Genomic DNA, 22,621 nt, shown 5'->3' with positions numbered 1-22,621 from the left:
AGTGAATACTGCTCCTCTGAGAGGACAGACCTAGTGAATACTACTCCTCTGAGAGGACAGACCTAGTGAATACTGCTCTGAGAGGACAGACCTAGTGAATACTACTCCTCTGAGAGGACAGACCTAGTGAATACTCCTCTGAGAGGACAGACCTAGTGAATACTGCTCCTCTGAGAGGACAGACCTAGTGAATACTGCTCCTCTGAGAGGACAGACCTAGTGTATACTGCTCCTCTGAGAGGACAGACCTAGTGAATACTGCTCCTCTGAGAGGACAGACCTAGTGAATACTGCTCCTCTGAGAGGACAGACCTAGTGAATACTACTCCTCTGAGAGGACAGACCTAGTGAATACTGCTCCTCTGAGAGGACAGACCTAGTGAATACTGCTCCTCTGAGAGGACAGACCTAGTGAATACTGCTCCTCTGAGAGGACAGACCTAGTGAATACTGCTCCTCTGAGAGGACAGACCTAGTGAATACTGCTCCTCTGAGAGGACAGACCTAGTGAATACTACTCCTCTGAGAGGACAGACCTAGTGAATACTGCTCCTCTGAGAGGACAGACCTAGTGAATACTGCTCCTCTGAGAGGACAGACCTAGTGAATACTGCTCCTCTGAGAGGACAGACCTAGTGAATACTGCTCCTCTGAGAGGACAGACCTAGTGAATACTGCTCCTCTGAGAGGACAGACCTAGTGAATACTGCTCCTCTGAGAGGACAGACCTAGTGAATACTACTCCTCTGAGAGGACAGACCTAGTGAATACTGCTCCTCTGAGAGGACAGACCTAGTGAATACTACTCCTCTGAGAGGACAGACCTAGTGAATACTGCTCCTCTGAGAGGACAGACCTAGTGAATACTGCTCCTCTGAGAGGACAGACCTAGTGAATACTGCTCCTCTGAGAGGACAGACCTAGTGAATACTGCTCCTCTGAGAGGACAGACCTAGTGAATACTGCTCCTCTGAGAGGACAGACCTAGTGAATACTGCTCCTCTGAGAGGACAGACCTAGTGAATACTGCTCCTGAGAGAGACAGACCTAGTGAATACTGCTCCTCTGAGAGGACAGACCTAGTGAATACTGCTCCTCTGAGAGGACAGACCTAGTGAATACTGCTCCTCTGAGAGGACAGACCTAGTGAATACTGCTCCTCTGAGAGGACAGACCTAGTGAATACTGCTCCTCTGAGAGGACAGACCTAGTGAATACTGCTCCTCTGAGAGGACAGACCTAGTGAATACTACTCCTCTGAGAGGACAGACCTAGTGAATACTGCTCCTCTGAGAGGACAGACCTAGTGAATACTACTCCTCTGAGAGGACAGACCTAGTGAATACTACTCCTCTGAGAGGACAGACCTAGTGAATACTGCTCCTCTGAGAGGACAGACCTAGTGAATACTGCTCCTCTGAGAGGACAGACCTAGTGAATACTGCTCCTCTGAGAGGACAGACCTAGTGAATACTACTCCTCTGAGAGGACAGACCTAGTGTATACTACTCCTCTGAGAGGACAGACCTAGTGAATACTGCTCCTCTGAGAGGACAGACCTAGTGAATACTGCTCCTCTGAGGGGACAGACCTAGTGAATACTCCTCTGAGAGGACAGACCTAGTGAATACTGCTCCTCTGAGAGGACAGACCTAGTGAATACTGCTCTGAGAGGACAGACCTAGTTAATACTACTCCTCTGAGAGGACAGACCTAGTGAATACTGCTCCTCTGAGAGGACAGACCTAGTGAATACTGCTCCTCTGAGAGGACAGACCTAGTGAATACTACTCCTCTGAGAGGACAGACCTAGTGAATACTGCTCCTCTGAGAGGACAGACCTAGTGAATACTGCTCCTCTGAGAGGACAGACCTAGTGAATACTGCTCTGAGAGGACAGACCTAGTGAATACTGCTCCTCTGAGAGGACAGACCTAGTGAATACTGCTCCTCTGAGAGGACAGACCTAGTGAATACTCCTCTGAGAGGACAGACCTAGTGAATACTGCTCTGAGAGGACAGACCTAGTGAATACTGCTCCTCTGAGAGGACAGACCTAGTGAATACTGCTCCTCTGAGAGGACAGACCTAGTGTATACTGCTCCTCTGAGAGGACAGACCTAGTGAATACTGCTCTGAGAGGACAGACCTAGTGAATACTGCTCCTCTGAGAGGACAGACCTAGTGAATACTGCTCCTCTGAGAGGACAGACCTAGTGAATACTGCTCCTCTGAGAGGACAGACAGTGAATACTGCTCCTCTGAGAGGACAGACCTAGTGAATACTGCTCTGAGAGGACAGACCTAGTGAATACTGCTCCTCTGAGAGGACAGACCTAGTGAATACTGCTCCTCTGAGAGGACAGACCTAGTGAATACTGCTCCTCTGAGAGGACAGACCTAGTGAATACTGCTCTGAGAGGACAGACCTAGTGAATACTGCTCCTCTGAGAGGACAGACCTAGTGAATACTGCTCCTCTGAGAGGACAGACCTAGTGAATACTGCTCCTCTGAGAGGACAGACCTAGTGAATACTGCTCCTCTGAGAGGACAGACCTAGTGAATACTGCCCTCTGAGAGGACAGACCTAGTGAATACTGCTCCTCTGAGAGGACAGACCTAGTGAATACTGCTCCTCTGAGAGGACAGACCTAGTGAAACTGCTCCTCTGAGAGGACAGACCTAGTGAATACTACTCCTCTGAGAGGACAGACCTAGTGAATACTGCTCCTCTGAGAGGACAGACCTAGTGAATACTGCTCCTCTGAGAGGACAGACCTAGTGAATACCTCTGAGAGGACAGACCTAGTGAATACTGCTCTGAGAGGACAGACCTAGTGAATACTACTCCTCTGAGAGGACAGACCTAGTGAATACTCCTCTGAGAGGACAGACCTAGTGTATACTGCTCCTCTGAGAGGACAGACCTAGTGAATACTGCTCCTCTGAGAGGACAGACCTAGTGAATACTACTCCTCTGAGAGGACAGACCTAGTATACTACTCCTCTGAGAGGACAGACCTAGTGAATACTGCTCCTCTGAGAGGACAGACCTAGTGAATACTGCTCCTCTGAGAGGACAGACCTAGTGTATACTGCTCCTCTGAGAGGACAGACCTAGTGAATACTGCTCCTCTGAGAGGACAGACCTAGTGTATACTGCTCTGAGAGGACAGACCTAGTGTATACTGCTCCTCTGAGAGGACAGACCTAGTGAATACTGCTCCTCTGAGAGGACAGACCTAGTGAATACTGCTCCTCTGAGAGGACAGACCTAGTGAATACTACTCCTCTGAGAGGACAGACCTAGTGTATACTGCTCCTCTGAGAGGACAGACCTAGTGAATACTGCTCTGAGAGGACAGACCTAGTGAATACTACTCTGAGAGGACAGACCTAGTGAATACTGCTCCTCTGAGAGGACAGACCTAGTGAATACTGCTCCTCTGAGAGGACAGACCTAGTGAATACTGCTCATCTGAGAGGACAGACCTAGTGTATACTGCTCCTCTGAGAGGACAGACCTAGTGAATACTGCTCCTCTGAGAGAGGACAGACCTAGTGAATACTCCTCTGAGAGGACAGACCTAGTGAATACTGCTCCTCTGAGAGGACAGACCTAGTGAATACTGCTCCTCTGAGAGGACAGACCTAGTGAATACTGCTCCTCTGAGAGGACAGACCTAGTGAATACTGCTCCTCTGAGAGGACAGACTAGTGAATACTGCTCCTCTGAGAGGACAGACCTAGTGAATACTGCTCCTCTGAGAGGACAGACCTAGTGAATACTGCTCCTCTGAGAGGACAGACCTAGTGAATACTGCTCCTCTGAGAGGACAGACCTAGTGAATACTGCTCCTCTGAGAGGACAGACCTAGTGAATACTGCTCCTCTGAGAGGACAGACCTAGTGTATACTGCTCTGAGAGGACAGACCTAGTGAATACTGCTCCTCTGAGAGGACAGACCTAGTGAATACTGCTCCTCTGAGAGGACAGACCTAGTGTATACTGCTCCTCTGAGAGGACAGACCTAGTGAATACTGCTCCTCTGAGAGGACAGACCTAGTGAATACTGCTCCTCTGAGAGGACAGACCTAGTGAATACTGCTCCTCTGAGAGGACAGACCTAGTGAATACTCCTCTGAGAGGACAGACCTAGTGAATACTGCTCCTCTGAGAGGACAGACCTAGTGTATACTGCTCCTCTGAGAGGACAGACCTAGTGAATACTGCTCCTCTGAGAGGACAGACCTAGTGAATACTACTCCTCTGAGAGGACAGACCTAGTGAATACTGCTCCTCTGAGAGGACAGACCTAGTGAATACTGCTCCTCTGAGAGGACAGACCTAGTGAATACTGCTCCTCTGAGAGGACAGACCTAGTGAATACTGCTCTGAGAGGACAGACCTAGTGAATACTGCTCCTCTGAGAGGACAGACCTAGTGAATACTGCTCCTCTGAGAGGACAGACCTAGTGAATACTACTCCTCTGAGAGGACAGACCTAGTGAATACTGCTCCTCTGAGAGGACAGACCTAGTGAATACTCCTCTGAGAGGACAGACCTAGTGAATACTGCTCTCCTCTGAGAGGACAGACCTAGTGAATACTGCCCTCTGAGAGGACAGACCTAGTGAATACTGCTCCTCTGAGAGGACAGACCTAGTGAATACTGCTCCTCTGAGAGGACAGACCTAGTGAATACTGCTCCTCTGAGAGGACAGACCTAGTGAATACTGCTCCTCTGAGAGGACAGACCTAGTGAATACTGCTCCTCTGAGGAGGACAGACCTAGTGAATACTACTCCTCTGAGAGGACAGACCTAGTGAATACTACTCCTCTGAGAGGACAGACCTAGTGAATACTGCTCCTCTGAGAGGACAGACCTAGTGAATACTGCTCCTCTGAGAGGACAGACCTAGTGTATACTGCTCCTCTGAGAGGACAGACCTAGTGAATACTACTCCTCTGAGAGGACAGACCTAGTGAATACTACTCCTCTGAGAGGACAGACCTAGTGAATACTACTCCTCTGAGAGGACAGACCTAGTGAATACTGCTCCTCTGAGAGGACAGACCTAGTGAATACTGCTCCTCTGAGAGGACAGACCTAGTGAATACTACTCCTCTGAGAGGACAGACCTAGTGAATACTGCTCCTCTGAGGACAGACCTAGTGTATACTGCTCCTCTGAGAGGACAGACCTAGTGAATACTGCTCCTCTGAGAGGACAGACCTAGTGAATACTGCTCCTCTGAGAGGACAGACCTAGTGAATACTGCTCCCTCTGAGAGGACAGTTCTAGTGAATACTGCTCCTCTGCGAGGACAGACCTAGTGAATACTCCTCTGAGAGGACAGACCTAGTGAATACTGCTCCTCTGAGAGGACAGACCTAGTGAATACTACTCCTCTGAGAGGACAGACCTAGTGAATACTGCTCCTCTGAGAGGACAGACCTAGTGAATACTGCTCCTCTGAGAGGACAGACCTAGTGAATACTGCTCCTCTGAGAGGACAGACCTAGTGAATATACTCCTCTGAGAGGACAGACCTAGTGAATACTGCTCCTCTGAGAGGACAGACCTAGTGTATACTACTCCTCTGAGAGGACAGACCTAGTGAATACTGCTCCTCTGAGAGGACAGACCTAGTGAATACTGCTCCTCTGAGAGGACAGACCTAGTGAATACTGCTCCTCTGAGAGGACAGACCTAGTGAATACTGCTCCTCTGAGAGGACAGACCTAGTGAATACTGCTCCTCTGAGAGGACAGACCTAGTGAATACTGCTCTGAGAGGACAGACCTAGTGAATACTGCTCCTCTGAGAGGACAGACCTAGTGAATACTACTCCTCTGAGAGGACAGACCTAGTGAATACTGCTCCTCTGAGAGGACAGACCTAGTGAATACTGCTGAGGACAGACCTCTGAGAGGACAGACCTAGTGAATACTGCTCCTCTGAGAGGACAGACCTAGTGAATACTACTCCTCTGAGAGGACAGACCTAGTGAATACTGCTCTGAGAGGACAGACCTAGTGAATACTGCTCCTCTGAGAGGACAGACCTAGTGAATACTGCTCCTCTGAGAGGACAGACCTAGTGAATACTGCTCCTCTGAGAGGACAGACCTAGTGAATACTACTCCTCTGAGAGGACAGACCTAGTGAATACTACTCCTCTGAGAGGACAGACCTAGTGAATACTGCTCCTCTGAGAGGACAGACCTAGTGTATACTGCTCCTCTGAGAGGACAGACCTAGTGAATACTACTCCTCTGAGAGGACAGACCTAGTGAATACTGCTCTGAGAGGACAGACCTAGTGAATACTGCTCTGAGAGGACAGACCTAGTGAATACTGCTCCTCTGAGAGGACAGACCTAGTGAATACTGCTCCTCTGAGAGGACAGACCTAGTGAATACTGCTCCTCTGAGAGGACAGACCTAGTGTATACTACTCCTCTGAGAGGACAGACCTAGTGAATACTACTCCTCTGAGAGGACAGACCTAGTGAATACTCCTCTGAGAGGACAGACCTAGTGAATACTACTCCTCTGAGAGGACAGACCTAGTGAATACTGCTCCTCTGAGAGGACAGACCTAGTGAATACTGCTCCTCTGAGAGGACAGACCTAGTGAATACTGCTCCTCTGAGAGGACAGACCTAGTGAATACTACTCCTCTGAGAGGACAGACCTAGTGAATACTGCTCCTCTGAGAGGACAGACCTAGTGAATACTGCTCCTCTGAGAGGACAGACCTAGTGAATACTACTCTGAGAGGACAGACCTAGTGAATACTGCTCCTCTGAGAGGACAGACCTAGTGAATACTGCTCTGAGAGGACAGACCTAGTGAATACTGCTCCTCTGAGAGGACAGACCTAGTGTATACTGCTCCTCTGAGAGGACAGACCTAGTGTATACTGCTCTGGAGAGGACAGACCTAGTGAATACTGCTCCTCTGGAGAGGACAGACCTAGTGAATACTGCTCCTCTGAGAGGACAGACCTAGTGAATACTGCTCCTCTGAGAGGACAGACCTAGTGAATACTGCTCCTCTGAGAGGACAGACCTAGTGAATACTACTCCTCTGAGAGGACAGACCTAGTGAATACTGCTCTGAGAGGACAGACCTAGTGAATACTGCTCCTCTGAGAGGACAGACCTAGTGTATACTGCTCCTCTGAGAGGACAGACCTAGTGAATACTACTCCTCTGAGAGGACAGACCTAGTGAATACTGCTCTGAGAGGACAGACCTAGTGAATACTACTCCTCTGAGAGGACAGACCTAGTGAATACTGCTCCTCTGAGAGGACAGACCTAGTGAATACTGCTCCTCTGAGAGGACAGACCTAGTGAATACTGCTCCTCTGAGAGGACAGACCTAGTGAATACTACTCCTCTGAGAGGACAGACCTAGTGAATACTACTCCTCTGAGAGGACAGACCTAGTGAATACTGCTCCTCTGAGAGGACAGACCTAGTGAATACTACTCCTCTGAGAGGACAGACCTAGTGAATACTGCTCCTCTGAGAGGACAGACCTAGTGTATACTGCTCTGAGAGGACAGACCTAGTGAATACTACTCCTCTGAGAGGACAGACCTAGTGAATACTGCTCCTGAGAGGACAGACCTAGTGTATACTCCTCTGAGAGGACAGACCTAGTGAATACTACTCCTCTGAGAGGACAGACCTAGTGAATACTCCTCTGAGAGGACAGACCTAGTGAATACTGCTCCTCTGAGAGGACAGACCTAGTGAATACTACTCCTCTGAGAGGACAGACCTAGTGAATACTGCTCCTCTGAGAGGACAGACCTAGTGTATACTGCTCCTCTGAGAGGACAGACCTAGTGAGATACTGCTCCTCTGAGAGGACAGACCTAGTGAATACTGCTCCTCTGAGAGGACAGACCTAGTGAATACTGCTCCTCTGAGAGGACAGACCTAGTGAATACTGCTCTGAGAGGACAGACCTAGTGAATACTACTCCTCTGAGAGGACAGACCTAGTGTATACTGCTCTGAGAGGACAGACCTAGTTAATACTACTCCTCTGAGAGGACAGACCTAGTGAATACTGCTCTGAGAGGACAGACCTAGTTAATACTACTCCTCTGAGAGGACAGACCTAGTGAATACTGCTCTGAGAGGACAGACCTAGTGTATACTGCTCTGAGAGGACAGACCTAGTGTATACTGCTCTGAGAGGACAGACCTAGTGAATACTACTCCTCTGAGAGGACAGACCTAGTGAATACTGCTCCTCTGAGAGGACAGACCTAGTGTATACTACTCCTCTGAGAGGACAGACCTAGTGAATACTGCTCTGAGAGGACAGACCTAGTGAATACTGCTCTGAGAGGACAGACCTAGTGAATACTCCCTCCTCTGAGAGGACAGACCTAGTGAATACTGCTCCACTACCCCATCTGCTGAGTGGAGCTGTGTAACTACCCCATCTGCTGGTGGAGCTACTCCTCTGTAACAGACCCATCTGCTCTGGTGGACAGACCTAGTGTAACTACCCCATCTGCTGGTGGAGCTGTGTAACTACCCCATCTGCTGGAGGACAGACCTGTGTAACTGCGCTCGATTAGCTCAGTGAATACTCTCTACTAGGGTACACTGGCACATTCTATATGTGGGACAGACCTCAGGAATGCAGTCTGGGAGGACAGACGTGTCAGAGGACAGACCTAGTGAAACTGCAATCACAGGAAGGACAGGGATCTGCCCTCGGCTGTTAATACTGCTCCTCTGTTGCAATGTGAATACTGCTTAGAGATGGACAGATGGTTTACTGAATGAGTGATGTTGTTTCTCCACTTGACAGACCTCACTGAATACTGTCTCTGAGAGGAAACACTGTCTGTCTGTCTGTCTCCTGCAGGGTCTGCTCAGCAGCAGGACAGACCTATGTTAATACTACTCCTCTGAGAGGACAGACCCAGTGCATACTGTCTGTTAAACTACTCCTCTGTCTGTCTCTCTGAGAGGACAGTCAGTGGCTCTGCAGCAGGTAACCATGTTGAATACTGCTCTGAGGGCGTGTCCAACGCCCACACTGCTCTGACAGAAGGAGACTACCAGTGAATACTACTCCTGCTGACAGAAGAATACTGCTCCTCTGAGAGGACAGTAGTAATAGGTACAGTAGACGTGAATATCGTTTCTGAGAGGACAACATGTACTGCCTCAGAGACCTAGTGAAACTGACCCCATCTGCTGGTGGACATCATGCTGAACTACCCCATCTCTGGTGGGCTTAAAGGTACCCCATCTGCTGGTGGGCTGTCGTTACCCCATCTGCTGGTGGAGGCTGTGTAACTGACCTGTCAGTGTTCTCACTAGGGTACATGTGGCACATTCTATATGTGGGTTGGAGAATCTCAGGAATGCAGTCAACGTGTCATAATCTTCCCAATTCAGGAAGGGGATGTGCTTCTCGGCTGTTAATCACGCTGTTGCAATGTGGTTTCATTGAGATGGACAGATGGTTAAGAATGAGTGATGTTGATTTCTCCACTTGCCCCTCACTGTGGTGTCTCTGAGAGAGGAAACACTGTCTGTCTGTCTGTCTCCTGCAGGGTCAGGCTCAGCAGCAGGTAACCATGTTGATTTCTCTCTGTCACCAGGATGTCCAACGCCCACATTAAAGGAGACTACCAGCTGTCGGTGACGTCATGCTGAAGAACATTCAGGGGTTAAAGGTACAGTAGCGTGGATATCGTTCCCTTCAACATGTCCTCAGAGTAATGACCTGTGGGTGACATCATGCTGAAGGACATTCAGGGGTTAAAGGTACAGTAGACGTGGATATCGTTTCCCTTCAACATGTCCTCAGAGTAATGACCTGTGGGTGACGTCATGCTGAAGGACATTCAGGGGTTAAAGGTACAGTAGACGTGGATATCGTTCCCTTCAACATGTCCTCAGAGTAATGATAGGTGACGTCATGCTGAAGGACATTCAGGGGTTAAAGGTACAGTAGACGTGGATATCGTTCCCTTCAACATGAATAATGACCTGTGGGTGACGTCATGCTGAAGGACATTCAGGGTTAAAGGTACAGTAGACGTGGATATCGTTCCCTTCAACATGTCCTCAGAGTAATGACCTGTGGGTGACGTCATGCTGAAGGACGTTCAGGGGTTAAAGGTACCAGTAGACGTGGATATCGTTCCCTTCAACATGTCCTCAGAGTAATGACCTGTGGGTGACGTCATGCTGAAGGACACTCAGGGGTTAAAGGTACCAGTAGACGTGGATATCGTTCCCTTCAACATGTCCTCAGAGTAATGACCTGTGGGTGACGTCATGCTGAAGGACGCTCAGGGGTTAAAGGTACAGTAGACGTGGATATCGTTCCCTTCAACATGTCCTCAGAGTAATTACCTGTGGGTTATAGGTGGAGTTACAGCCATCTGATGAATATCTAGGAGTATCGCATGGGGTTGGTCATGATAATCACATGGGGTTGGCATCTATACAGGAGCAGCTAACAGTCCTCTGTCCCTAACCCCTCTCCTCTCTCTCTAACCCCTACATCTTCTACCTAACCTACCCCTCTCCTCTCTCTCTAACCTCTACATCTTCTACCTAACCTACCCTCTCCTCTCTCTCTAACCCCTCTCCTTTCTCCATAACCCCTCTCCTCTCTCCCTAACCCCTCTCTCTCTACCTAACCCCTCTCCTCTGTCCCTAACCCCTACATCTTCTACCTAACCCCTCTCCTCTCTCCTAACCCCTACATCTTCTACCTAACCTACCCTCTCCTCTCTCTCTAACCCCCTCCTCTCTCCCTAACCCCTACATCTTCTACCTAACCTACCCTCTCCTCTCTCTCTAACCCCTCCCTAACATCTCTCTACCTAACCTACCCCTCATCTTCTACCTAACCTACCCCTCTCCTCTCTCCCTAACCCCTACATCTTCTACCCCAACCCCTCCTCTCTCCCTAACCCCTACTCTCTCTCTAACCCCTCTCCCTCTCTCCTAACCCCTACATCTTCTACCTAACCTAACCCCTCTCTCCTCTCTCTAACCCCTACATCTTCTACCTAACCCCTCCCTCTTCTAAACCCCCACATCCTACCCCCTACATCTTCTACTAACCCCTCTTCTCCCCCTCTCTCCTCTCTCTCTAACCCCTCTCCTCTCTCTCTAACCCCTACATCTTCTACCTAACCTACCTCTCCTCTCTAACTCCTAACCCCTTCATCTTCTAACCCTCCCCCCCTCTCCTACATCTCTACCTAACCCCTCTCCTCTCTCTCTAACCCCTACATCTTCTACCTAACCTACCCTCTCCTCTCTCTCTAACCCCTACATCTTCTACCTAACCTACCTCTCTATCTCTCTAACCCCTACATCTTCCCTAACCTGCCCCCTCCTCTCTCTCTAACCCCTACATCTTCTACCTAACCTCCCCTCTCTCTCTCTCTAACCCCTACATCTTCTACCCAACCTACCCTCTCCTCTCTCTCTAACCCCTACATCTTCTACCTACCCCTCCCTCTCCTCCTCTCCCATCTTCTACCTAACCCCTCTCCTCTCTCTCCCTAACCCCTACATCTTCTACCTAACCCCTACATCTTCTACCTAACCTACCCCTCTCCTCTCTCTCTAACCCCTACATCTTCTACCTAACCTACCCCTCCTCTCTCTCTCACCTTCTCTAACCCCTACAAGAGCCCTAACTTCCCTAACCCTCTCTTCTCCCTAACCCCCCTCTCCCTAACCCCTCATCCTCTCCCTAACCCCTCTCCTCTCCCTAACCCTCATCTTCTACCTAACCCTCTCCTCTCCCTAACCTCTCTCCCCTAACCCCTCCATCTTCTACCTAACCCCCCTCCTCTCTCTAACCCCTCATCTTCTACCTCTAACCCCTCTCCTCTCTCTCTAACCCCCTCCCCTAACATCTTCTACCCTAACCCCTCTCCTCTCCCCCTACCCCTCTCTCTCCCTAACCCCTCTCATCTCCCCTAACCCCTCTCCTCTCTCCCTAACCTCTCTCTCCCTAACCCCTCATCTTCTCCCTAACCCCTCTTCTCTCTAACCCCTCTCTTCTCCCTAACCCCTCTCTCTCTCCCTAACCCCTCTCCTCTCCCCCTAACCCCTCTCCTCTCTCCCTAACCCCTCTCCTCTCTCTCCCTAACCCCTCTCCTCTCTCCCCTAACCCCCCTCTCCCTAACCCCTACATCTTCTCTCCCTAACCTCTCTCCTCTCCCCTAACCCCTCTCCCTCTCTCCCCTAACCCCTCTCCTCTCCCCCTAACCCCTCCTCTCCCCTAACCCCTCTCCCTAACCCCTCTCCTCTCCCTAACCCCTCTCTCTCCCCTAACCCCTCTCCTCTCTCTCTAACCCCTCTCTCTCCCTAACCCCTCCTCTCTCCTCTAACCCCTCTCCTCTCTCCCTAACCCTCTCCTCTCTCCCTAACCCCTTCCTCTCTCCCCTAACCTCCTCTCCCTAACCCCTCTCTCTCTCCCTAACCCCTCTCCTCTCTCCTAACCCCTCTCCTCTCTCCCCTAACCCCTCTCCTCCCTAACCCCTCTCCTCTCTCCCTAACCCCTCTCCCTAACCCCTCTCCTCTCCCCCTAACCCCTACATCTCTCCCTAACCTAACCCTCTCCTCTCCTCCCCCTAACCCCTACATCTTCTCCCTAACCCCTCTCCTCTCCCCCTAACCCCTCTCCTCTCCCCTAACCCCTCTCCTCTCCTCTAACCCCTCTCCTCTCCCCTAACCCCTCTCCTCTCTCTCTAACCCCTCTCCTCTCCTCTAACCCCTCTCCTCTCTCTAACCCCTCTCCTCTCCCCTAAACCCTCTCCCCCTAACCCCTCTCCTCCCTAACCCCTCTCCTCTCCTCCTAACCCCCTCTCTCCCTAACCCCTCTCCTAACCTCTCTCCCTAACTCCCCTAACCCATCTTCTCCCCTAACCCCTACATCCCCTCCCCTAACCCCTCTCCTCCCCTCCCCTAACCCCCTCTCCTCTCCCCCTAACCCCTCTCCTCTCTGCCCCAGCAGCAGTTGACGTCCCACCTGCAGCGTCACGGTGAGGTGTTGGTTGAGTTGGAGCGTTCCTGCCGTGCCTCCCAGCGGCTGCAGGAAGTGTGTCGAGAGTTTGAGCAGCAGAAGGTGTGTTACCTGTCCCTGAACATGTTCCTGCTACGCCCCCTGCATCGTCTGCTGCACTACAAACTGATTCTGGAGAGACTCTGCAAACACTACCCCCCCACACACCAAGACTTCAGAGACAGCAGAGGTAGGACCCTGCTCCTCTAGTTAATATCTCAGAGAGAACCCTGCTCCTCTAGTTGTCTAGTTAATATCTCAGAGAGAACCCTGCTCCTCTAGTCAGAGAGAACCCTGCTCCTCTAGTTAATATCTCAGAGAGAACCCTGCTCCTCTAGTTGTCTAGTTAATATCTCAGAGAGAGAACCCTGTTCCTCTAGTTGTCTAGTTAATATCTCAGAGAGAGAACCCTGCTCCTCTAGTTGTCTAGTTAATATCTCAGAGAGAGAACCCTGCTCCTCTAGTTGTCTAGTTAATATCTCAGAGAGAGAACCCTGCTCCTCTAGTTGTCTAGTTAATATCTCAGAGAGAGAACCCTGCTCCTCTAGTTGTCTAGTTAATATCTCAGAGAGAGAACCCTGCTCCTCTAGTTGTCTAGTTAATATCTCAGAGAACCCTGCTCCTCTAGTTGTCTAGTTAATATCTCAGAGAACCCTGCTCCTCTAGTTGTCTAGTTAATATCTCAGAGAGAACCCTGCTCCTCTAGTTGTCTAGTTAATATCTCAGAGAGAACCCTGCTCCTCTAGTTGTCTAGTTAATATCTCAGAGAGAGAACCCTGCTCCTCTAGTTGTCTAGTTAATATCTCAGAGAGAACCCTGCTCCTCTAGTTGTCTAGTTAATATCTCAGAGAGAGAACCCTGCTCCCCTAGTTAATATCTCAGAGAGAGAACCCTGCTCCTCTAGTTGTCTAGTTAATATCTCAGAGAGAACCCTGCTCCTCTAGTTGTCTAGTTAATATCTCAGAGAGAGAACCCTGCTCCTCTAGTTGTCTAGTTAATATCTCAGAGAGAGAACCCTGCTCCTCTAGTTGTCTAGTTAATATCTCAGAGAGAGAACCCTGCTCCCCTAGTTGTCTAGTTAATATCTCAGAGAGAGAACCCTGCTCCTCTAGTTGTCTAGTTAATATCTCAGAGAGAGAACCCTGCTCCTCTAGTTGTCTAGTTAATATCTCAGAGAGAGAACCCTGTTCCTCTAGTTGTCTAGTTAATATCTCAGAGAGAACCCTGCTCCTCTAGTTAATATCTCAGAGAGAGAACCCTGCTCCTCTAGTTGTCTACTTAATATCTCAGAGAGAGAACCCTGCTCCTCTAGTTAATATCTCAGAGAGAGAACCCTGCTCCTCTAGTTGTCTAGTTAATATCTCAGAGAGAACCCTGCTCCTCTAGTTAATATCTCAGAGAGAGAACCCTGCTCCTCTAGTTAATATCTCAGAGAGAGAACCCTGTTCCTCTAGTTGTCTAGTTAATATCTCAGAGAGAACCCTGCTCCTCTAGTTGTCTAGTTAATATCTCAGAGAGAGAACCCTGCTCCTCTAGTTGTCTAGTTAATATCTCAGAGAGAGAACCCTGTTCCTCTAGTTGTCTAGTTAATATCTCAGAGAGAGAACCCTGCTCCTCTAGTTGTCTAGTTAATATCTCAGAGAGAACCCTGCTCCTCTAGTTGTCTAGTTAATATCTCAGAGAGAACCCTGTTCCTCTAGTTGTCTAGTTAATATCTCAGAGAGAGAACCCTGCTCCTCTAGTTAATATCTCAGAGAGAGAACCCTGCTCCTCTAGTTGTCTAGTTAATATCTCAGAGAGAACCCTGCTCCTCTAGTTAATATCTCAGAGAGAACCCTGCTCCTCTAGTTAATATCTCAGAGAGAGAACCCTGCTCCTCTAGTTGTCTAGTTAATATCTCAGAGAGAGAACCCTGCTCCTCTAGTTGTCTAGTTAATATCTCAGAGAGAGAATCCTGCTCCTCTAGTTGTCTAGTTAATATCTCAGAGAGAGAACCCTGCTCCTCTAGTTAATATCTCTGTGAGAGAGAACCCTGCTCCTCTAGTTGTCTAGTTAATATCTCAGAGAGAACCCTGCTCCTCTAGTTAATATCTCAGAGAGAGAACCCTGCTCCTCTAGTTGTCTAGTTAATATCTCAGAGAGAGAACCCTGCTCCTCTAGTTGTCTAGTTAATAACTCTGAGAGAGAACCCTGTTCCTCTAGTTGGCTAGTTAATATCTCAGAGAGAGAACCCTGCTCCTCTAGTTGTCTAGTTAATATCTCAGAGAGAGAACCCTGCTCCTCTAGTTGTCTAGTTAATATCTCAGAGAGAGAACCCTGCTCCTCTAGTTGTCTAGTTAATATCTCAGAGAGAACCCTGCTCCTCTAGTTGTCTAGTTAATATCTCAGAGAGAGAACCCTGCTCCTCTAGTTGTCTAGTTAATATCTCAGAGAGAGAACCCTGCTCCTCTAGTTGTCTAGTTAATATCTCAGAGAGAACCCTGTTCCTCTAGTTGTCTAGTTAATATCTCAGAGAGAGAACCCTGCTCCTCTAGTTGTCTAGTTAATATCTCAGAGAGAGAACCCTGCTCCTCTAGTTGTCTAGTTAATATCTCAGAGAGAGAACCCTGTTCCTCTAGTTGTCTAGTTAATATCTCAGAGAGAGAACCCTGCTCCCTAGTTGTCTAGTTAATATCTCAGAGAGAACCCTGCTCCTCTAGTTGTCTAGTTAATATCTCAGAGAGAGAACCCTGCTCCTCTAGTTGTCTAGTTAATATCTCAGAGAGAGAACCCTGCTCCTCTAGTTGTCTAGTTAATATCTCAGAGAGAACCCTGCTCCTCTAGTTGTCTAGTTAATATCTCAGAGAGAGAACCCTGCTCCTCTAGTTGTCTAGTTAATATCTCAGAGAGAGAACCCTGCTCCTCTAGTTGTCTAGTTAATATCTCAGAGAGAACCCTGCTCCTCTAGTTGTCTAGTTAATATCTCAGAGAGAGAACCCTGCTCCTCTAGTTGTCTAGTTAATATCTCAGAGAGAACCCTGCTCCTCTAGTTAATATCTCAGAGAGAACCCTGCTCCTCTAGTTGTCTAGTTAATATCTCAGAGAGAGAACCCTGTTCCTCTAGTTGTCTAGTTAATATCTCAGAGAGAACCCTGTTCCTCTAGTTAATATCTCAGAGAGAGAACCCTGCTCCCCTAGTTGTCTAGTTAATATCTCAGAGAGAGAACCCTGTTCCTCTAGTTGTCTAGTTAATATCTCAGAGAGAACCCTGCTCCTAGTTGTCTAGTTAATATCTCAGAGAGAGAACCCTGCTCCTCTAGTTGTCTAGTTAATATCTCAGAGAGAGAACCCTGTTCCTCTAGTTGTCTAGTTAATATCTCAGAGAGAGAACCCTGCTCCTCTAGTTGTCTAGTTAATATCTCAGAGAGAGAACCCTGCTCCTCTAGTTGTCTAGTTAATATCTCAGAGAGAGAACCCTGCTCCTCTAGTTGTCTAGTTAATATCTCAGAGAGAGAACCCTGCTCCTCTAGTTGTCTAGTTAATATCTCAGAGAGAACCCTGTTCCTCTAGTTGTCTAGTTAATATCTCAGAGAGAGAACCCTGCTCCTCTAGTTGTCTAGTTAATATCTCAGAGAGAACCCTGCTCCTCTAGTTAATATCTCAGAGAGAGAACCCTGCTCCTCTAGTTAATATCTCAGAGAGAACCCTGCTCCTCTAGTTGTCTAGTTAATATCTCAGAGAGAACCCTGCTCCTCTAGTTGTCTAGTTAATATCTCAGAGAGAACCCTGCTCCTCTAGTTGTCTAGTTAATATCTCAGAGAGAGAACCCTGCTCCTCTAGTTGTCTAGTTAATATCTCAGAGAGAGAACCCTGCTCCTCTAGTTGTCTAGTTAATATCTCAGAGAGAACCCTGCTCCTCTAGTTAATATCTCAGAGAGAACCCTGCTCCTCTAGTTGTCTAGTTAATATCTCAGAGAGAACCCTGCTCCTCTAGTTAATATCTCAGAGAGAACCCTGTCCTCTAGTTAATATCTCAGAGAGAACCCTGCTCCTCTAGTTAATATCTCAGAGAGAACCCTGCTCCTCTAGTTGTCTAGTTAATATCTCAGAGAGAGAACCCTGCTCCTCTAGTTGTCTAGTTAATATCTCAGAGAGAGATCCCTGTTCCTCTAGTTGTCTAGTTAATATCTCAGAGAGAGAACCCTGCTCCTCTAGTTGTCTAGTTAATATCTCAGAGAGAGAACCCTGCTCCTCTAGTTGTCTAGTTAATATCTCAGAGAGAGAACCCTGCTCCTCTAGTTGTCTAGTTAATATCTCAGAGAGAGAACCCTGTTCCTCTAGTTGTCTAGTTAATATCTCAGAGAGAGAACCCTGCTCCTCTAGTTAATATCTCAGAGAGAGAACCCTGCTCCTCTAGTTGTCTAGTTAATATCTCAGAGAGAACCCTGCTCCTCTAGTTGTCTAGTTAATATCTCAGAGAGAGAACCCTGCTCCTCTAGTTGTCTAGTTAATATCTCAGAGAGAACCCTGCTCCTCTAGTTGTCTAGTTAATATCTCAGAGAGAGAACCCTGCTCCTCTAGTTGTCTAGTTAATATCTCAGAGAGAGAACCCTGCTCCTCTAGTTGTCTAGTTAATATCTCAGAGAGAGAACCCTGCTCCTCTAGTTGTCTAGTTAATATCTCAGAGAGAGAACCCTGCTCCTCTAGTTGTCTAGTTAATATCTCAGAGAGAACCCTGCTCCTCTAGTTAATATCTCAGAGAGAACCCTGCTCCTCTAGTTGTCTAGTTAATATCTCAGAGAGAGAACCCTGCTCCTCTAGTTGTCTAGTTAATATCTCAGAGAGAACCCTGTTCCTCTAGTTAATATCTCAGAGAGAGAACCCTGCTCCCCTAGTTGTCTAGTTAATATCTCAGAGAGAGAACCCTGTTCCTCTAGTTGTCTAGTTAATATCTCAGAGAGAACCCTGCTCCTCTAGTTAATATCTCAGAGAGAGAACCCTGCTCCTCTAGTTGTCTAGTTAATATCTCAGAGAGAGAACCCTGCTCCTCTAGTTGTCTAGTTAATATCTCAGAGAGAGAACCCTGCTCCTCTAGTTGTCTAGTTAATATCTCAGAGAGAGAACCCTGCTCCTCTAGTTGTCTAGTTAATATCTCAGAGAGAGAACCCTGCTCCTCTAGTTGTCTAGTTAATATCTCAGAGAGAGAACCCTGCTCCTCTAGTTGTCTAGTTAATATCTCAGAGAGAGAACCCTGCTCCTCTAGTTGTCTAGTTAATATCTCAGAGAGAGAACCCTGCTCCTCTAGTTGTCTAGTTAATATCTCAGAGAGAACCCTGCTCCTCTAGTTAATATCTCAGAGAGAGAACCCTGCTCCTCTAGTTAATATCTCAGAGAGAACCCTGCTCCTCTAGTTGTCTAGTTAATATCTCAGAGAGAACCCTGCTCCTCTAGTTGTCTAGTTAATATCTCAGAGAGAACCCTGCTCCTCTAGTTGTCTAGTTAATATCTCAGAGAGAGAACCCTGCTCCTCTAGTTGTCTAGTTAATATCTCAGAGAGAGAACCCTGCTCCTCTAGTTGTCTAGTTAATATCTCAGAGAGAACCCTGCTCCTCTAGTTAATATCTCAGAGAGAACCCTGCTCCTCTAGTTGTCTAGTTAATATCTCAGAGAGAACCCTGCTCCTCTAGTTAATATCTCAGAGAGAACCCTGCTCCTCTAGTTAATATCTCAGAGAGAACCCTGCTCCTCTAGTTAATATCTCAGAGAGAACCCTGCTCCTCTAGTTGTCTAGTTAATATCTCAGAGAGAGAACCCTGCTCCTCTAGTTGTCTAGTTAATATCTCAGAGAGAGATCCCTGTTCCTCTAGTTGTCTAGTTAATATCTCAGAGAGAGAACCCTGCTCCTCTAGTTGTCTAGTTAATATCTCAGAGAGAGAACCCTGCTCCTCTAGTTGTCTAGTTAATATCTCAGAGAGAGAACCCTGCTCCTCTAGTTGTCTAGTTAATATCTCAGAGAGAACCCTGCTCCTCTAGTTGTCTAGTTAATATCTCAGAGAGAGAACCCTGCCTCTAGTTGTCTAGTTAATATCTCAGAGAGAGAACCCTGCTCCTCTAGTTGTCTAGTTAATATCTCAGAGAGAGAACCCTGCTCCTCTAGTTGTCTAGTTAATATCTCAGAGAGAACCCTGCTCCTCTAGTTGTCTAGTTAATATCTCAGAGAACCCTGCTCCTCTAGTTGTCTAGTTAATATCTCAGAGAGAACCCTGCTCCTCTAGTTGTCTAGTTAATATCTCAGAGAGAGAACCCTGCTCCTCTAGTTGTCTAGTTAATATCTCAGAGAGAACCCTGCTCCTCTAGTTGTCTAGTTAATATCTCAGAGAGAGAACCCTGCTCCTCTAGTTAATATCTCAGAGAGAGAACCCTGCTCCTCTAGTTAATATCTCAGAGAGAGAACCCTGTTCCTCTAGTTGTCTAGTTAATATCTCAGAGAGAACCCTGCTCCTCTAGTTGTCTAGTTAATATCTCAGAGAGAGAACCCTGCTCCTCTAGTTAATATCTCAGAGAGAGAACCCTGTTCCTCTAGTTGTCTAGTTAATATCTCAGAGAGAGAACCCTGCTCCTCTAGTTGTCTAGTTAATATCTCAGAGAGAACCCTGTTCCTCTAGTTAATATCTCAGAGAGAGAACCCTGCTCCCCTAGTTGTCTAGTTAATATCTCAGAGAGAACCCTGCTCCCCTAGTTGTCTACTTAATATCTCAGAGAGAGAACCCTGCTCCCCTAGTTGTCTACTTAATATCTCAGAGAGAGAACCCTGCTCCCCTAGTTGTCTAGTTAATATCTCAGAGAGAGAACCCTGTTCCTCTAGTTGTCTAGTTAATATCTCAGAGAGAGAACCCTGTTCCTCTAGTTGTCTAGTTAATATCTCAGAGAGAGAACCCTGCTCCTCTAGTTGTCTAGTTAATATCTCAGAGAGAGAACCCTGCTCCCCTAGTTGTCTAGTTAATATCTCAGAGAGAGAACCCTGCTCCCCTAGTTGTCTAGTTAATATCTCAGAGAGAACCCTGCTCCTCTAGTTAATATCTCAGAGAGAACCCTGCTCCTCTAGTTAATATCTCAGAGAGAACCCTGCTCCTCTAGTTGTCTAGTTAATATCTCAGAGAGAGAACCCTGCTCCTCTAGTTGTCTAGTTAATATCTCAGAGAGAACCCTGCTCCTCTAGTTAATATCTCAGAGAGAGAACCCTGCTCCTCTAGTTGTCTAGTTAATATCTCAGAGAGAACCCTGCTCCTCTAGTTAATATCTCAGAGAGAACCCTGCTCCTCTAGTTAATATCTCAGAGAGAGAACCCTGCTCCTCTAGTTAATATCTCAGAGAGAGAACCCTGCTCCTCTAGTTAATATCTCAGAGAGAACCCTGCTCCTCTAGTTAATATCTCAGAGAGAACCCTGCTCCCCTAGTTGTCTAGTTAATATCTCAGAGAGAACCCTGCTCCTCTAGTTAATATCTCAGAGAGAGAACCCTGCTCCTCTAGTTGTCTAGTTAATATCTCAGAGAGAGAACCCTGCTCCCCTAGTTGTCTAGTTAATATCTCAGAGAGAGAACCCTGCTCCCCTAGTTAATATCTCAGAGAGAGAACCCTGCTCCTCTAGTTGTCTAGTTAATATCTCAGAGAGAGAACCCTGCTCCTCTAGTTGTCTACTTAATATCTCAGAGAGAGAACCCTGCTCCTCTAGTTGTCTAGTTAATATCTCAGAGAGAACCCTGCTCCTCTAGTTGTCTAGTTAATATCTCAGAGAGAACCCTGCTCCTCTAGTTAATATCTCAGAGAGAGAACCCTGTTCCTCTAGTTGTCTAGTTAATATCTCAGAGAGAACCCTGCTCCTCTAGTTAATATCTCAGAGAGAACCCTGCTCCTCTAGTTGTCTAGTTAATATCTCAGAGAGAGAACCCTGTTCCTCTAGTTGTCTAGTTAATATCTCAGAGAGAGAACCCTGCTCCTCTAGTTGTCTAGTTAATATCTCAGAGAGAGAACCCTGCTCCTCTAGTTGTCTAGTTAATATCTCAGAGAGAGAACCCTGCTCCTCTAGTTGTCTAGTTAATATCTCAGAGAGAACCCTGCTCCTCTAGTTAATATCTCAGAGAGAACCCTGCTCCTCTAGTTAATATCTCAGAGAGAGAACCCTGCTCCTCTAGTTGTCTAGTTAATATCTCAGAGAGAGAACCCTGCTCCTCTAGTTGTCCTACTTAATATCTCAGAGAGAGAACCCTGCTCCTCTAGTTGTCTAGTTAATATCTCAGAGAGAGAACCCTGCTCCCCTAGTTGTCTAGTTAATATCTGAGAGAGAACCCTGCTCCTCTAGTTGTCTAGTTAATATCTCAGAGAGAGAACCCTGCTCCCCTAGTTGTCTAGTTAATATCTCAGAGAGAGAACCCTGCTCCCCTAGTTGTCTAGTTAATATCTCAGAGAGAGAACCCTGCTCCTCTAGTTGTCTAGTTAATATCTCAGAGAGAACCCTGCTCCCCTAGTTAATATCTCAGAGAGAGAACCCTGCTCCTCTAGTTGTCTAGTTAATATCTCAGAGAGAGAACCCTGCTCCTCTAGTTAATATCTCAGAGAGAGAACCCTGCTCCTCTAGTTGTCTAGTTAATATCTCAGAGAGAGAACCCTGCTCCTCTAGTTGTCTAGTTAATATCTCAGAGAGAACCCTGCTCCTCTAGTTGTCTAGTTAATATCTCAGAGAGAACCCTGTTCCTCTAGTTGTCTAGTTAATATCTCAGAGAGAACCCTGCTCCTCTAGTTGTCTAGTTAATATCTCAGAGAGAACCCTGTTCCTCTAGTTGTCTAGTTAATATCTCAGAGAGAGAACCCTGCTCCTCTAGTTGTCTAGTTAATATCTCAGAGAGAGAACCCTGCTCCTCTAGTTGTCTAGTTAATATCTCAGAGAGAACCCTGGTCCTCTAGTTGTCTAGTTAATATCTCAGAGAGAGAACCCTGCTCCTCTAGTTGTCTAGTTAATATCTCAGAGAGAGAACCCTGCTCCTCTAGTTAATATCTCAGAGAGAGAACCCTGCTCCTCTAGTTGTCTAGTTAATATCTCAGAGAGAACCATGTTCCTCTAGTTGTCTACTTAATATCTCAGAGAGAACCCTGTTCCTCTAGTTGTCTAGTTAATATCTCAGAGAGAACCCTGCTCCTCTAGTTGTCTAGTTAATATCTCAGAGAGAGAACCCTGCTCCCCTAGTTGTCTAGTTAATATCTCAGAGAGAGAACCCTGCTCCTCTAGTTGTCTAGTTAATATCTCAGAGAGAGAACCCTGCTCCTCTAGTTGTCTAGTTAATATCTCAGAGAGAGAACCCTGTTCCTCTAGTTGTCTAGTTAATATCTCAGAGAACCCTGCTCCTCTAGTTGTCTAGTTAATATCTCAGAGAGAGAACCCTGCTCCCCTAGTTGTCTAGTTAATATCTCAGAGAGAACCCTGCTCCCTAGTTGTCTAGTTAATATCTCAGAGAGAACCCTGCTCCTCTAGTTGTCTAGTTAATATCTCAGAGAGAACCC

General features: G+C 47.3%; 1 protein-coding gene across 1 annotated transcript in view; it reads left to right on the top strand.

Annotated features, from left to right (window-relative positions):
- Positions 1-13,026: 13,026 nt before the first annotated feature.
- Positions 13,027-22,621, top strand: part of LOC115123634 (FERM, ARHGEF and pleckstrin domain-containing protein 1-like) — a gene marked incomplete at both ends in the record, with an annotated part of 60,793 nt that continues 51,198 nt past the window's right edge. The window contains one exon of the mRNA XM_065016880.1: positions 13,027-13,276. Coding sequence (XP_064872952.1) covers positions 13,027-13,276 — 250 coding nt within the window. The remainder of the gene's footprint in view (positions 13,277-22,621) is intronic.

Source organism: Oncorhynchus nerka, unplaced genomic scaffold (genome assembly GCF_034236695.1).
Source record: "Oncorhynchus nerka isolate Pitt River unplaced genomic scaffold, Oner_Uvic_2.0 unplaced_scaffold_810, whole genome shotgun sequence".
NCBI classification, from domain to species: Eukaryota; Metazoa; Chordata; class Actinopteri; order Salmoniformes; family Salmonidae; genus Oncorhynchus; species Oncorhynchus nerka.
This window is presented reverse-complemented; position numbering and strand designations above follow the sequence as displayed.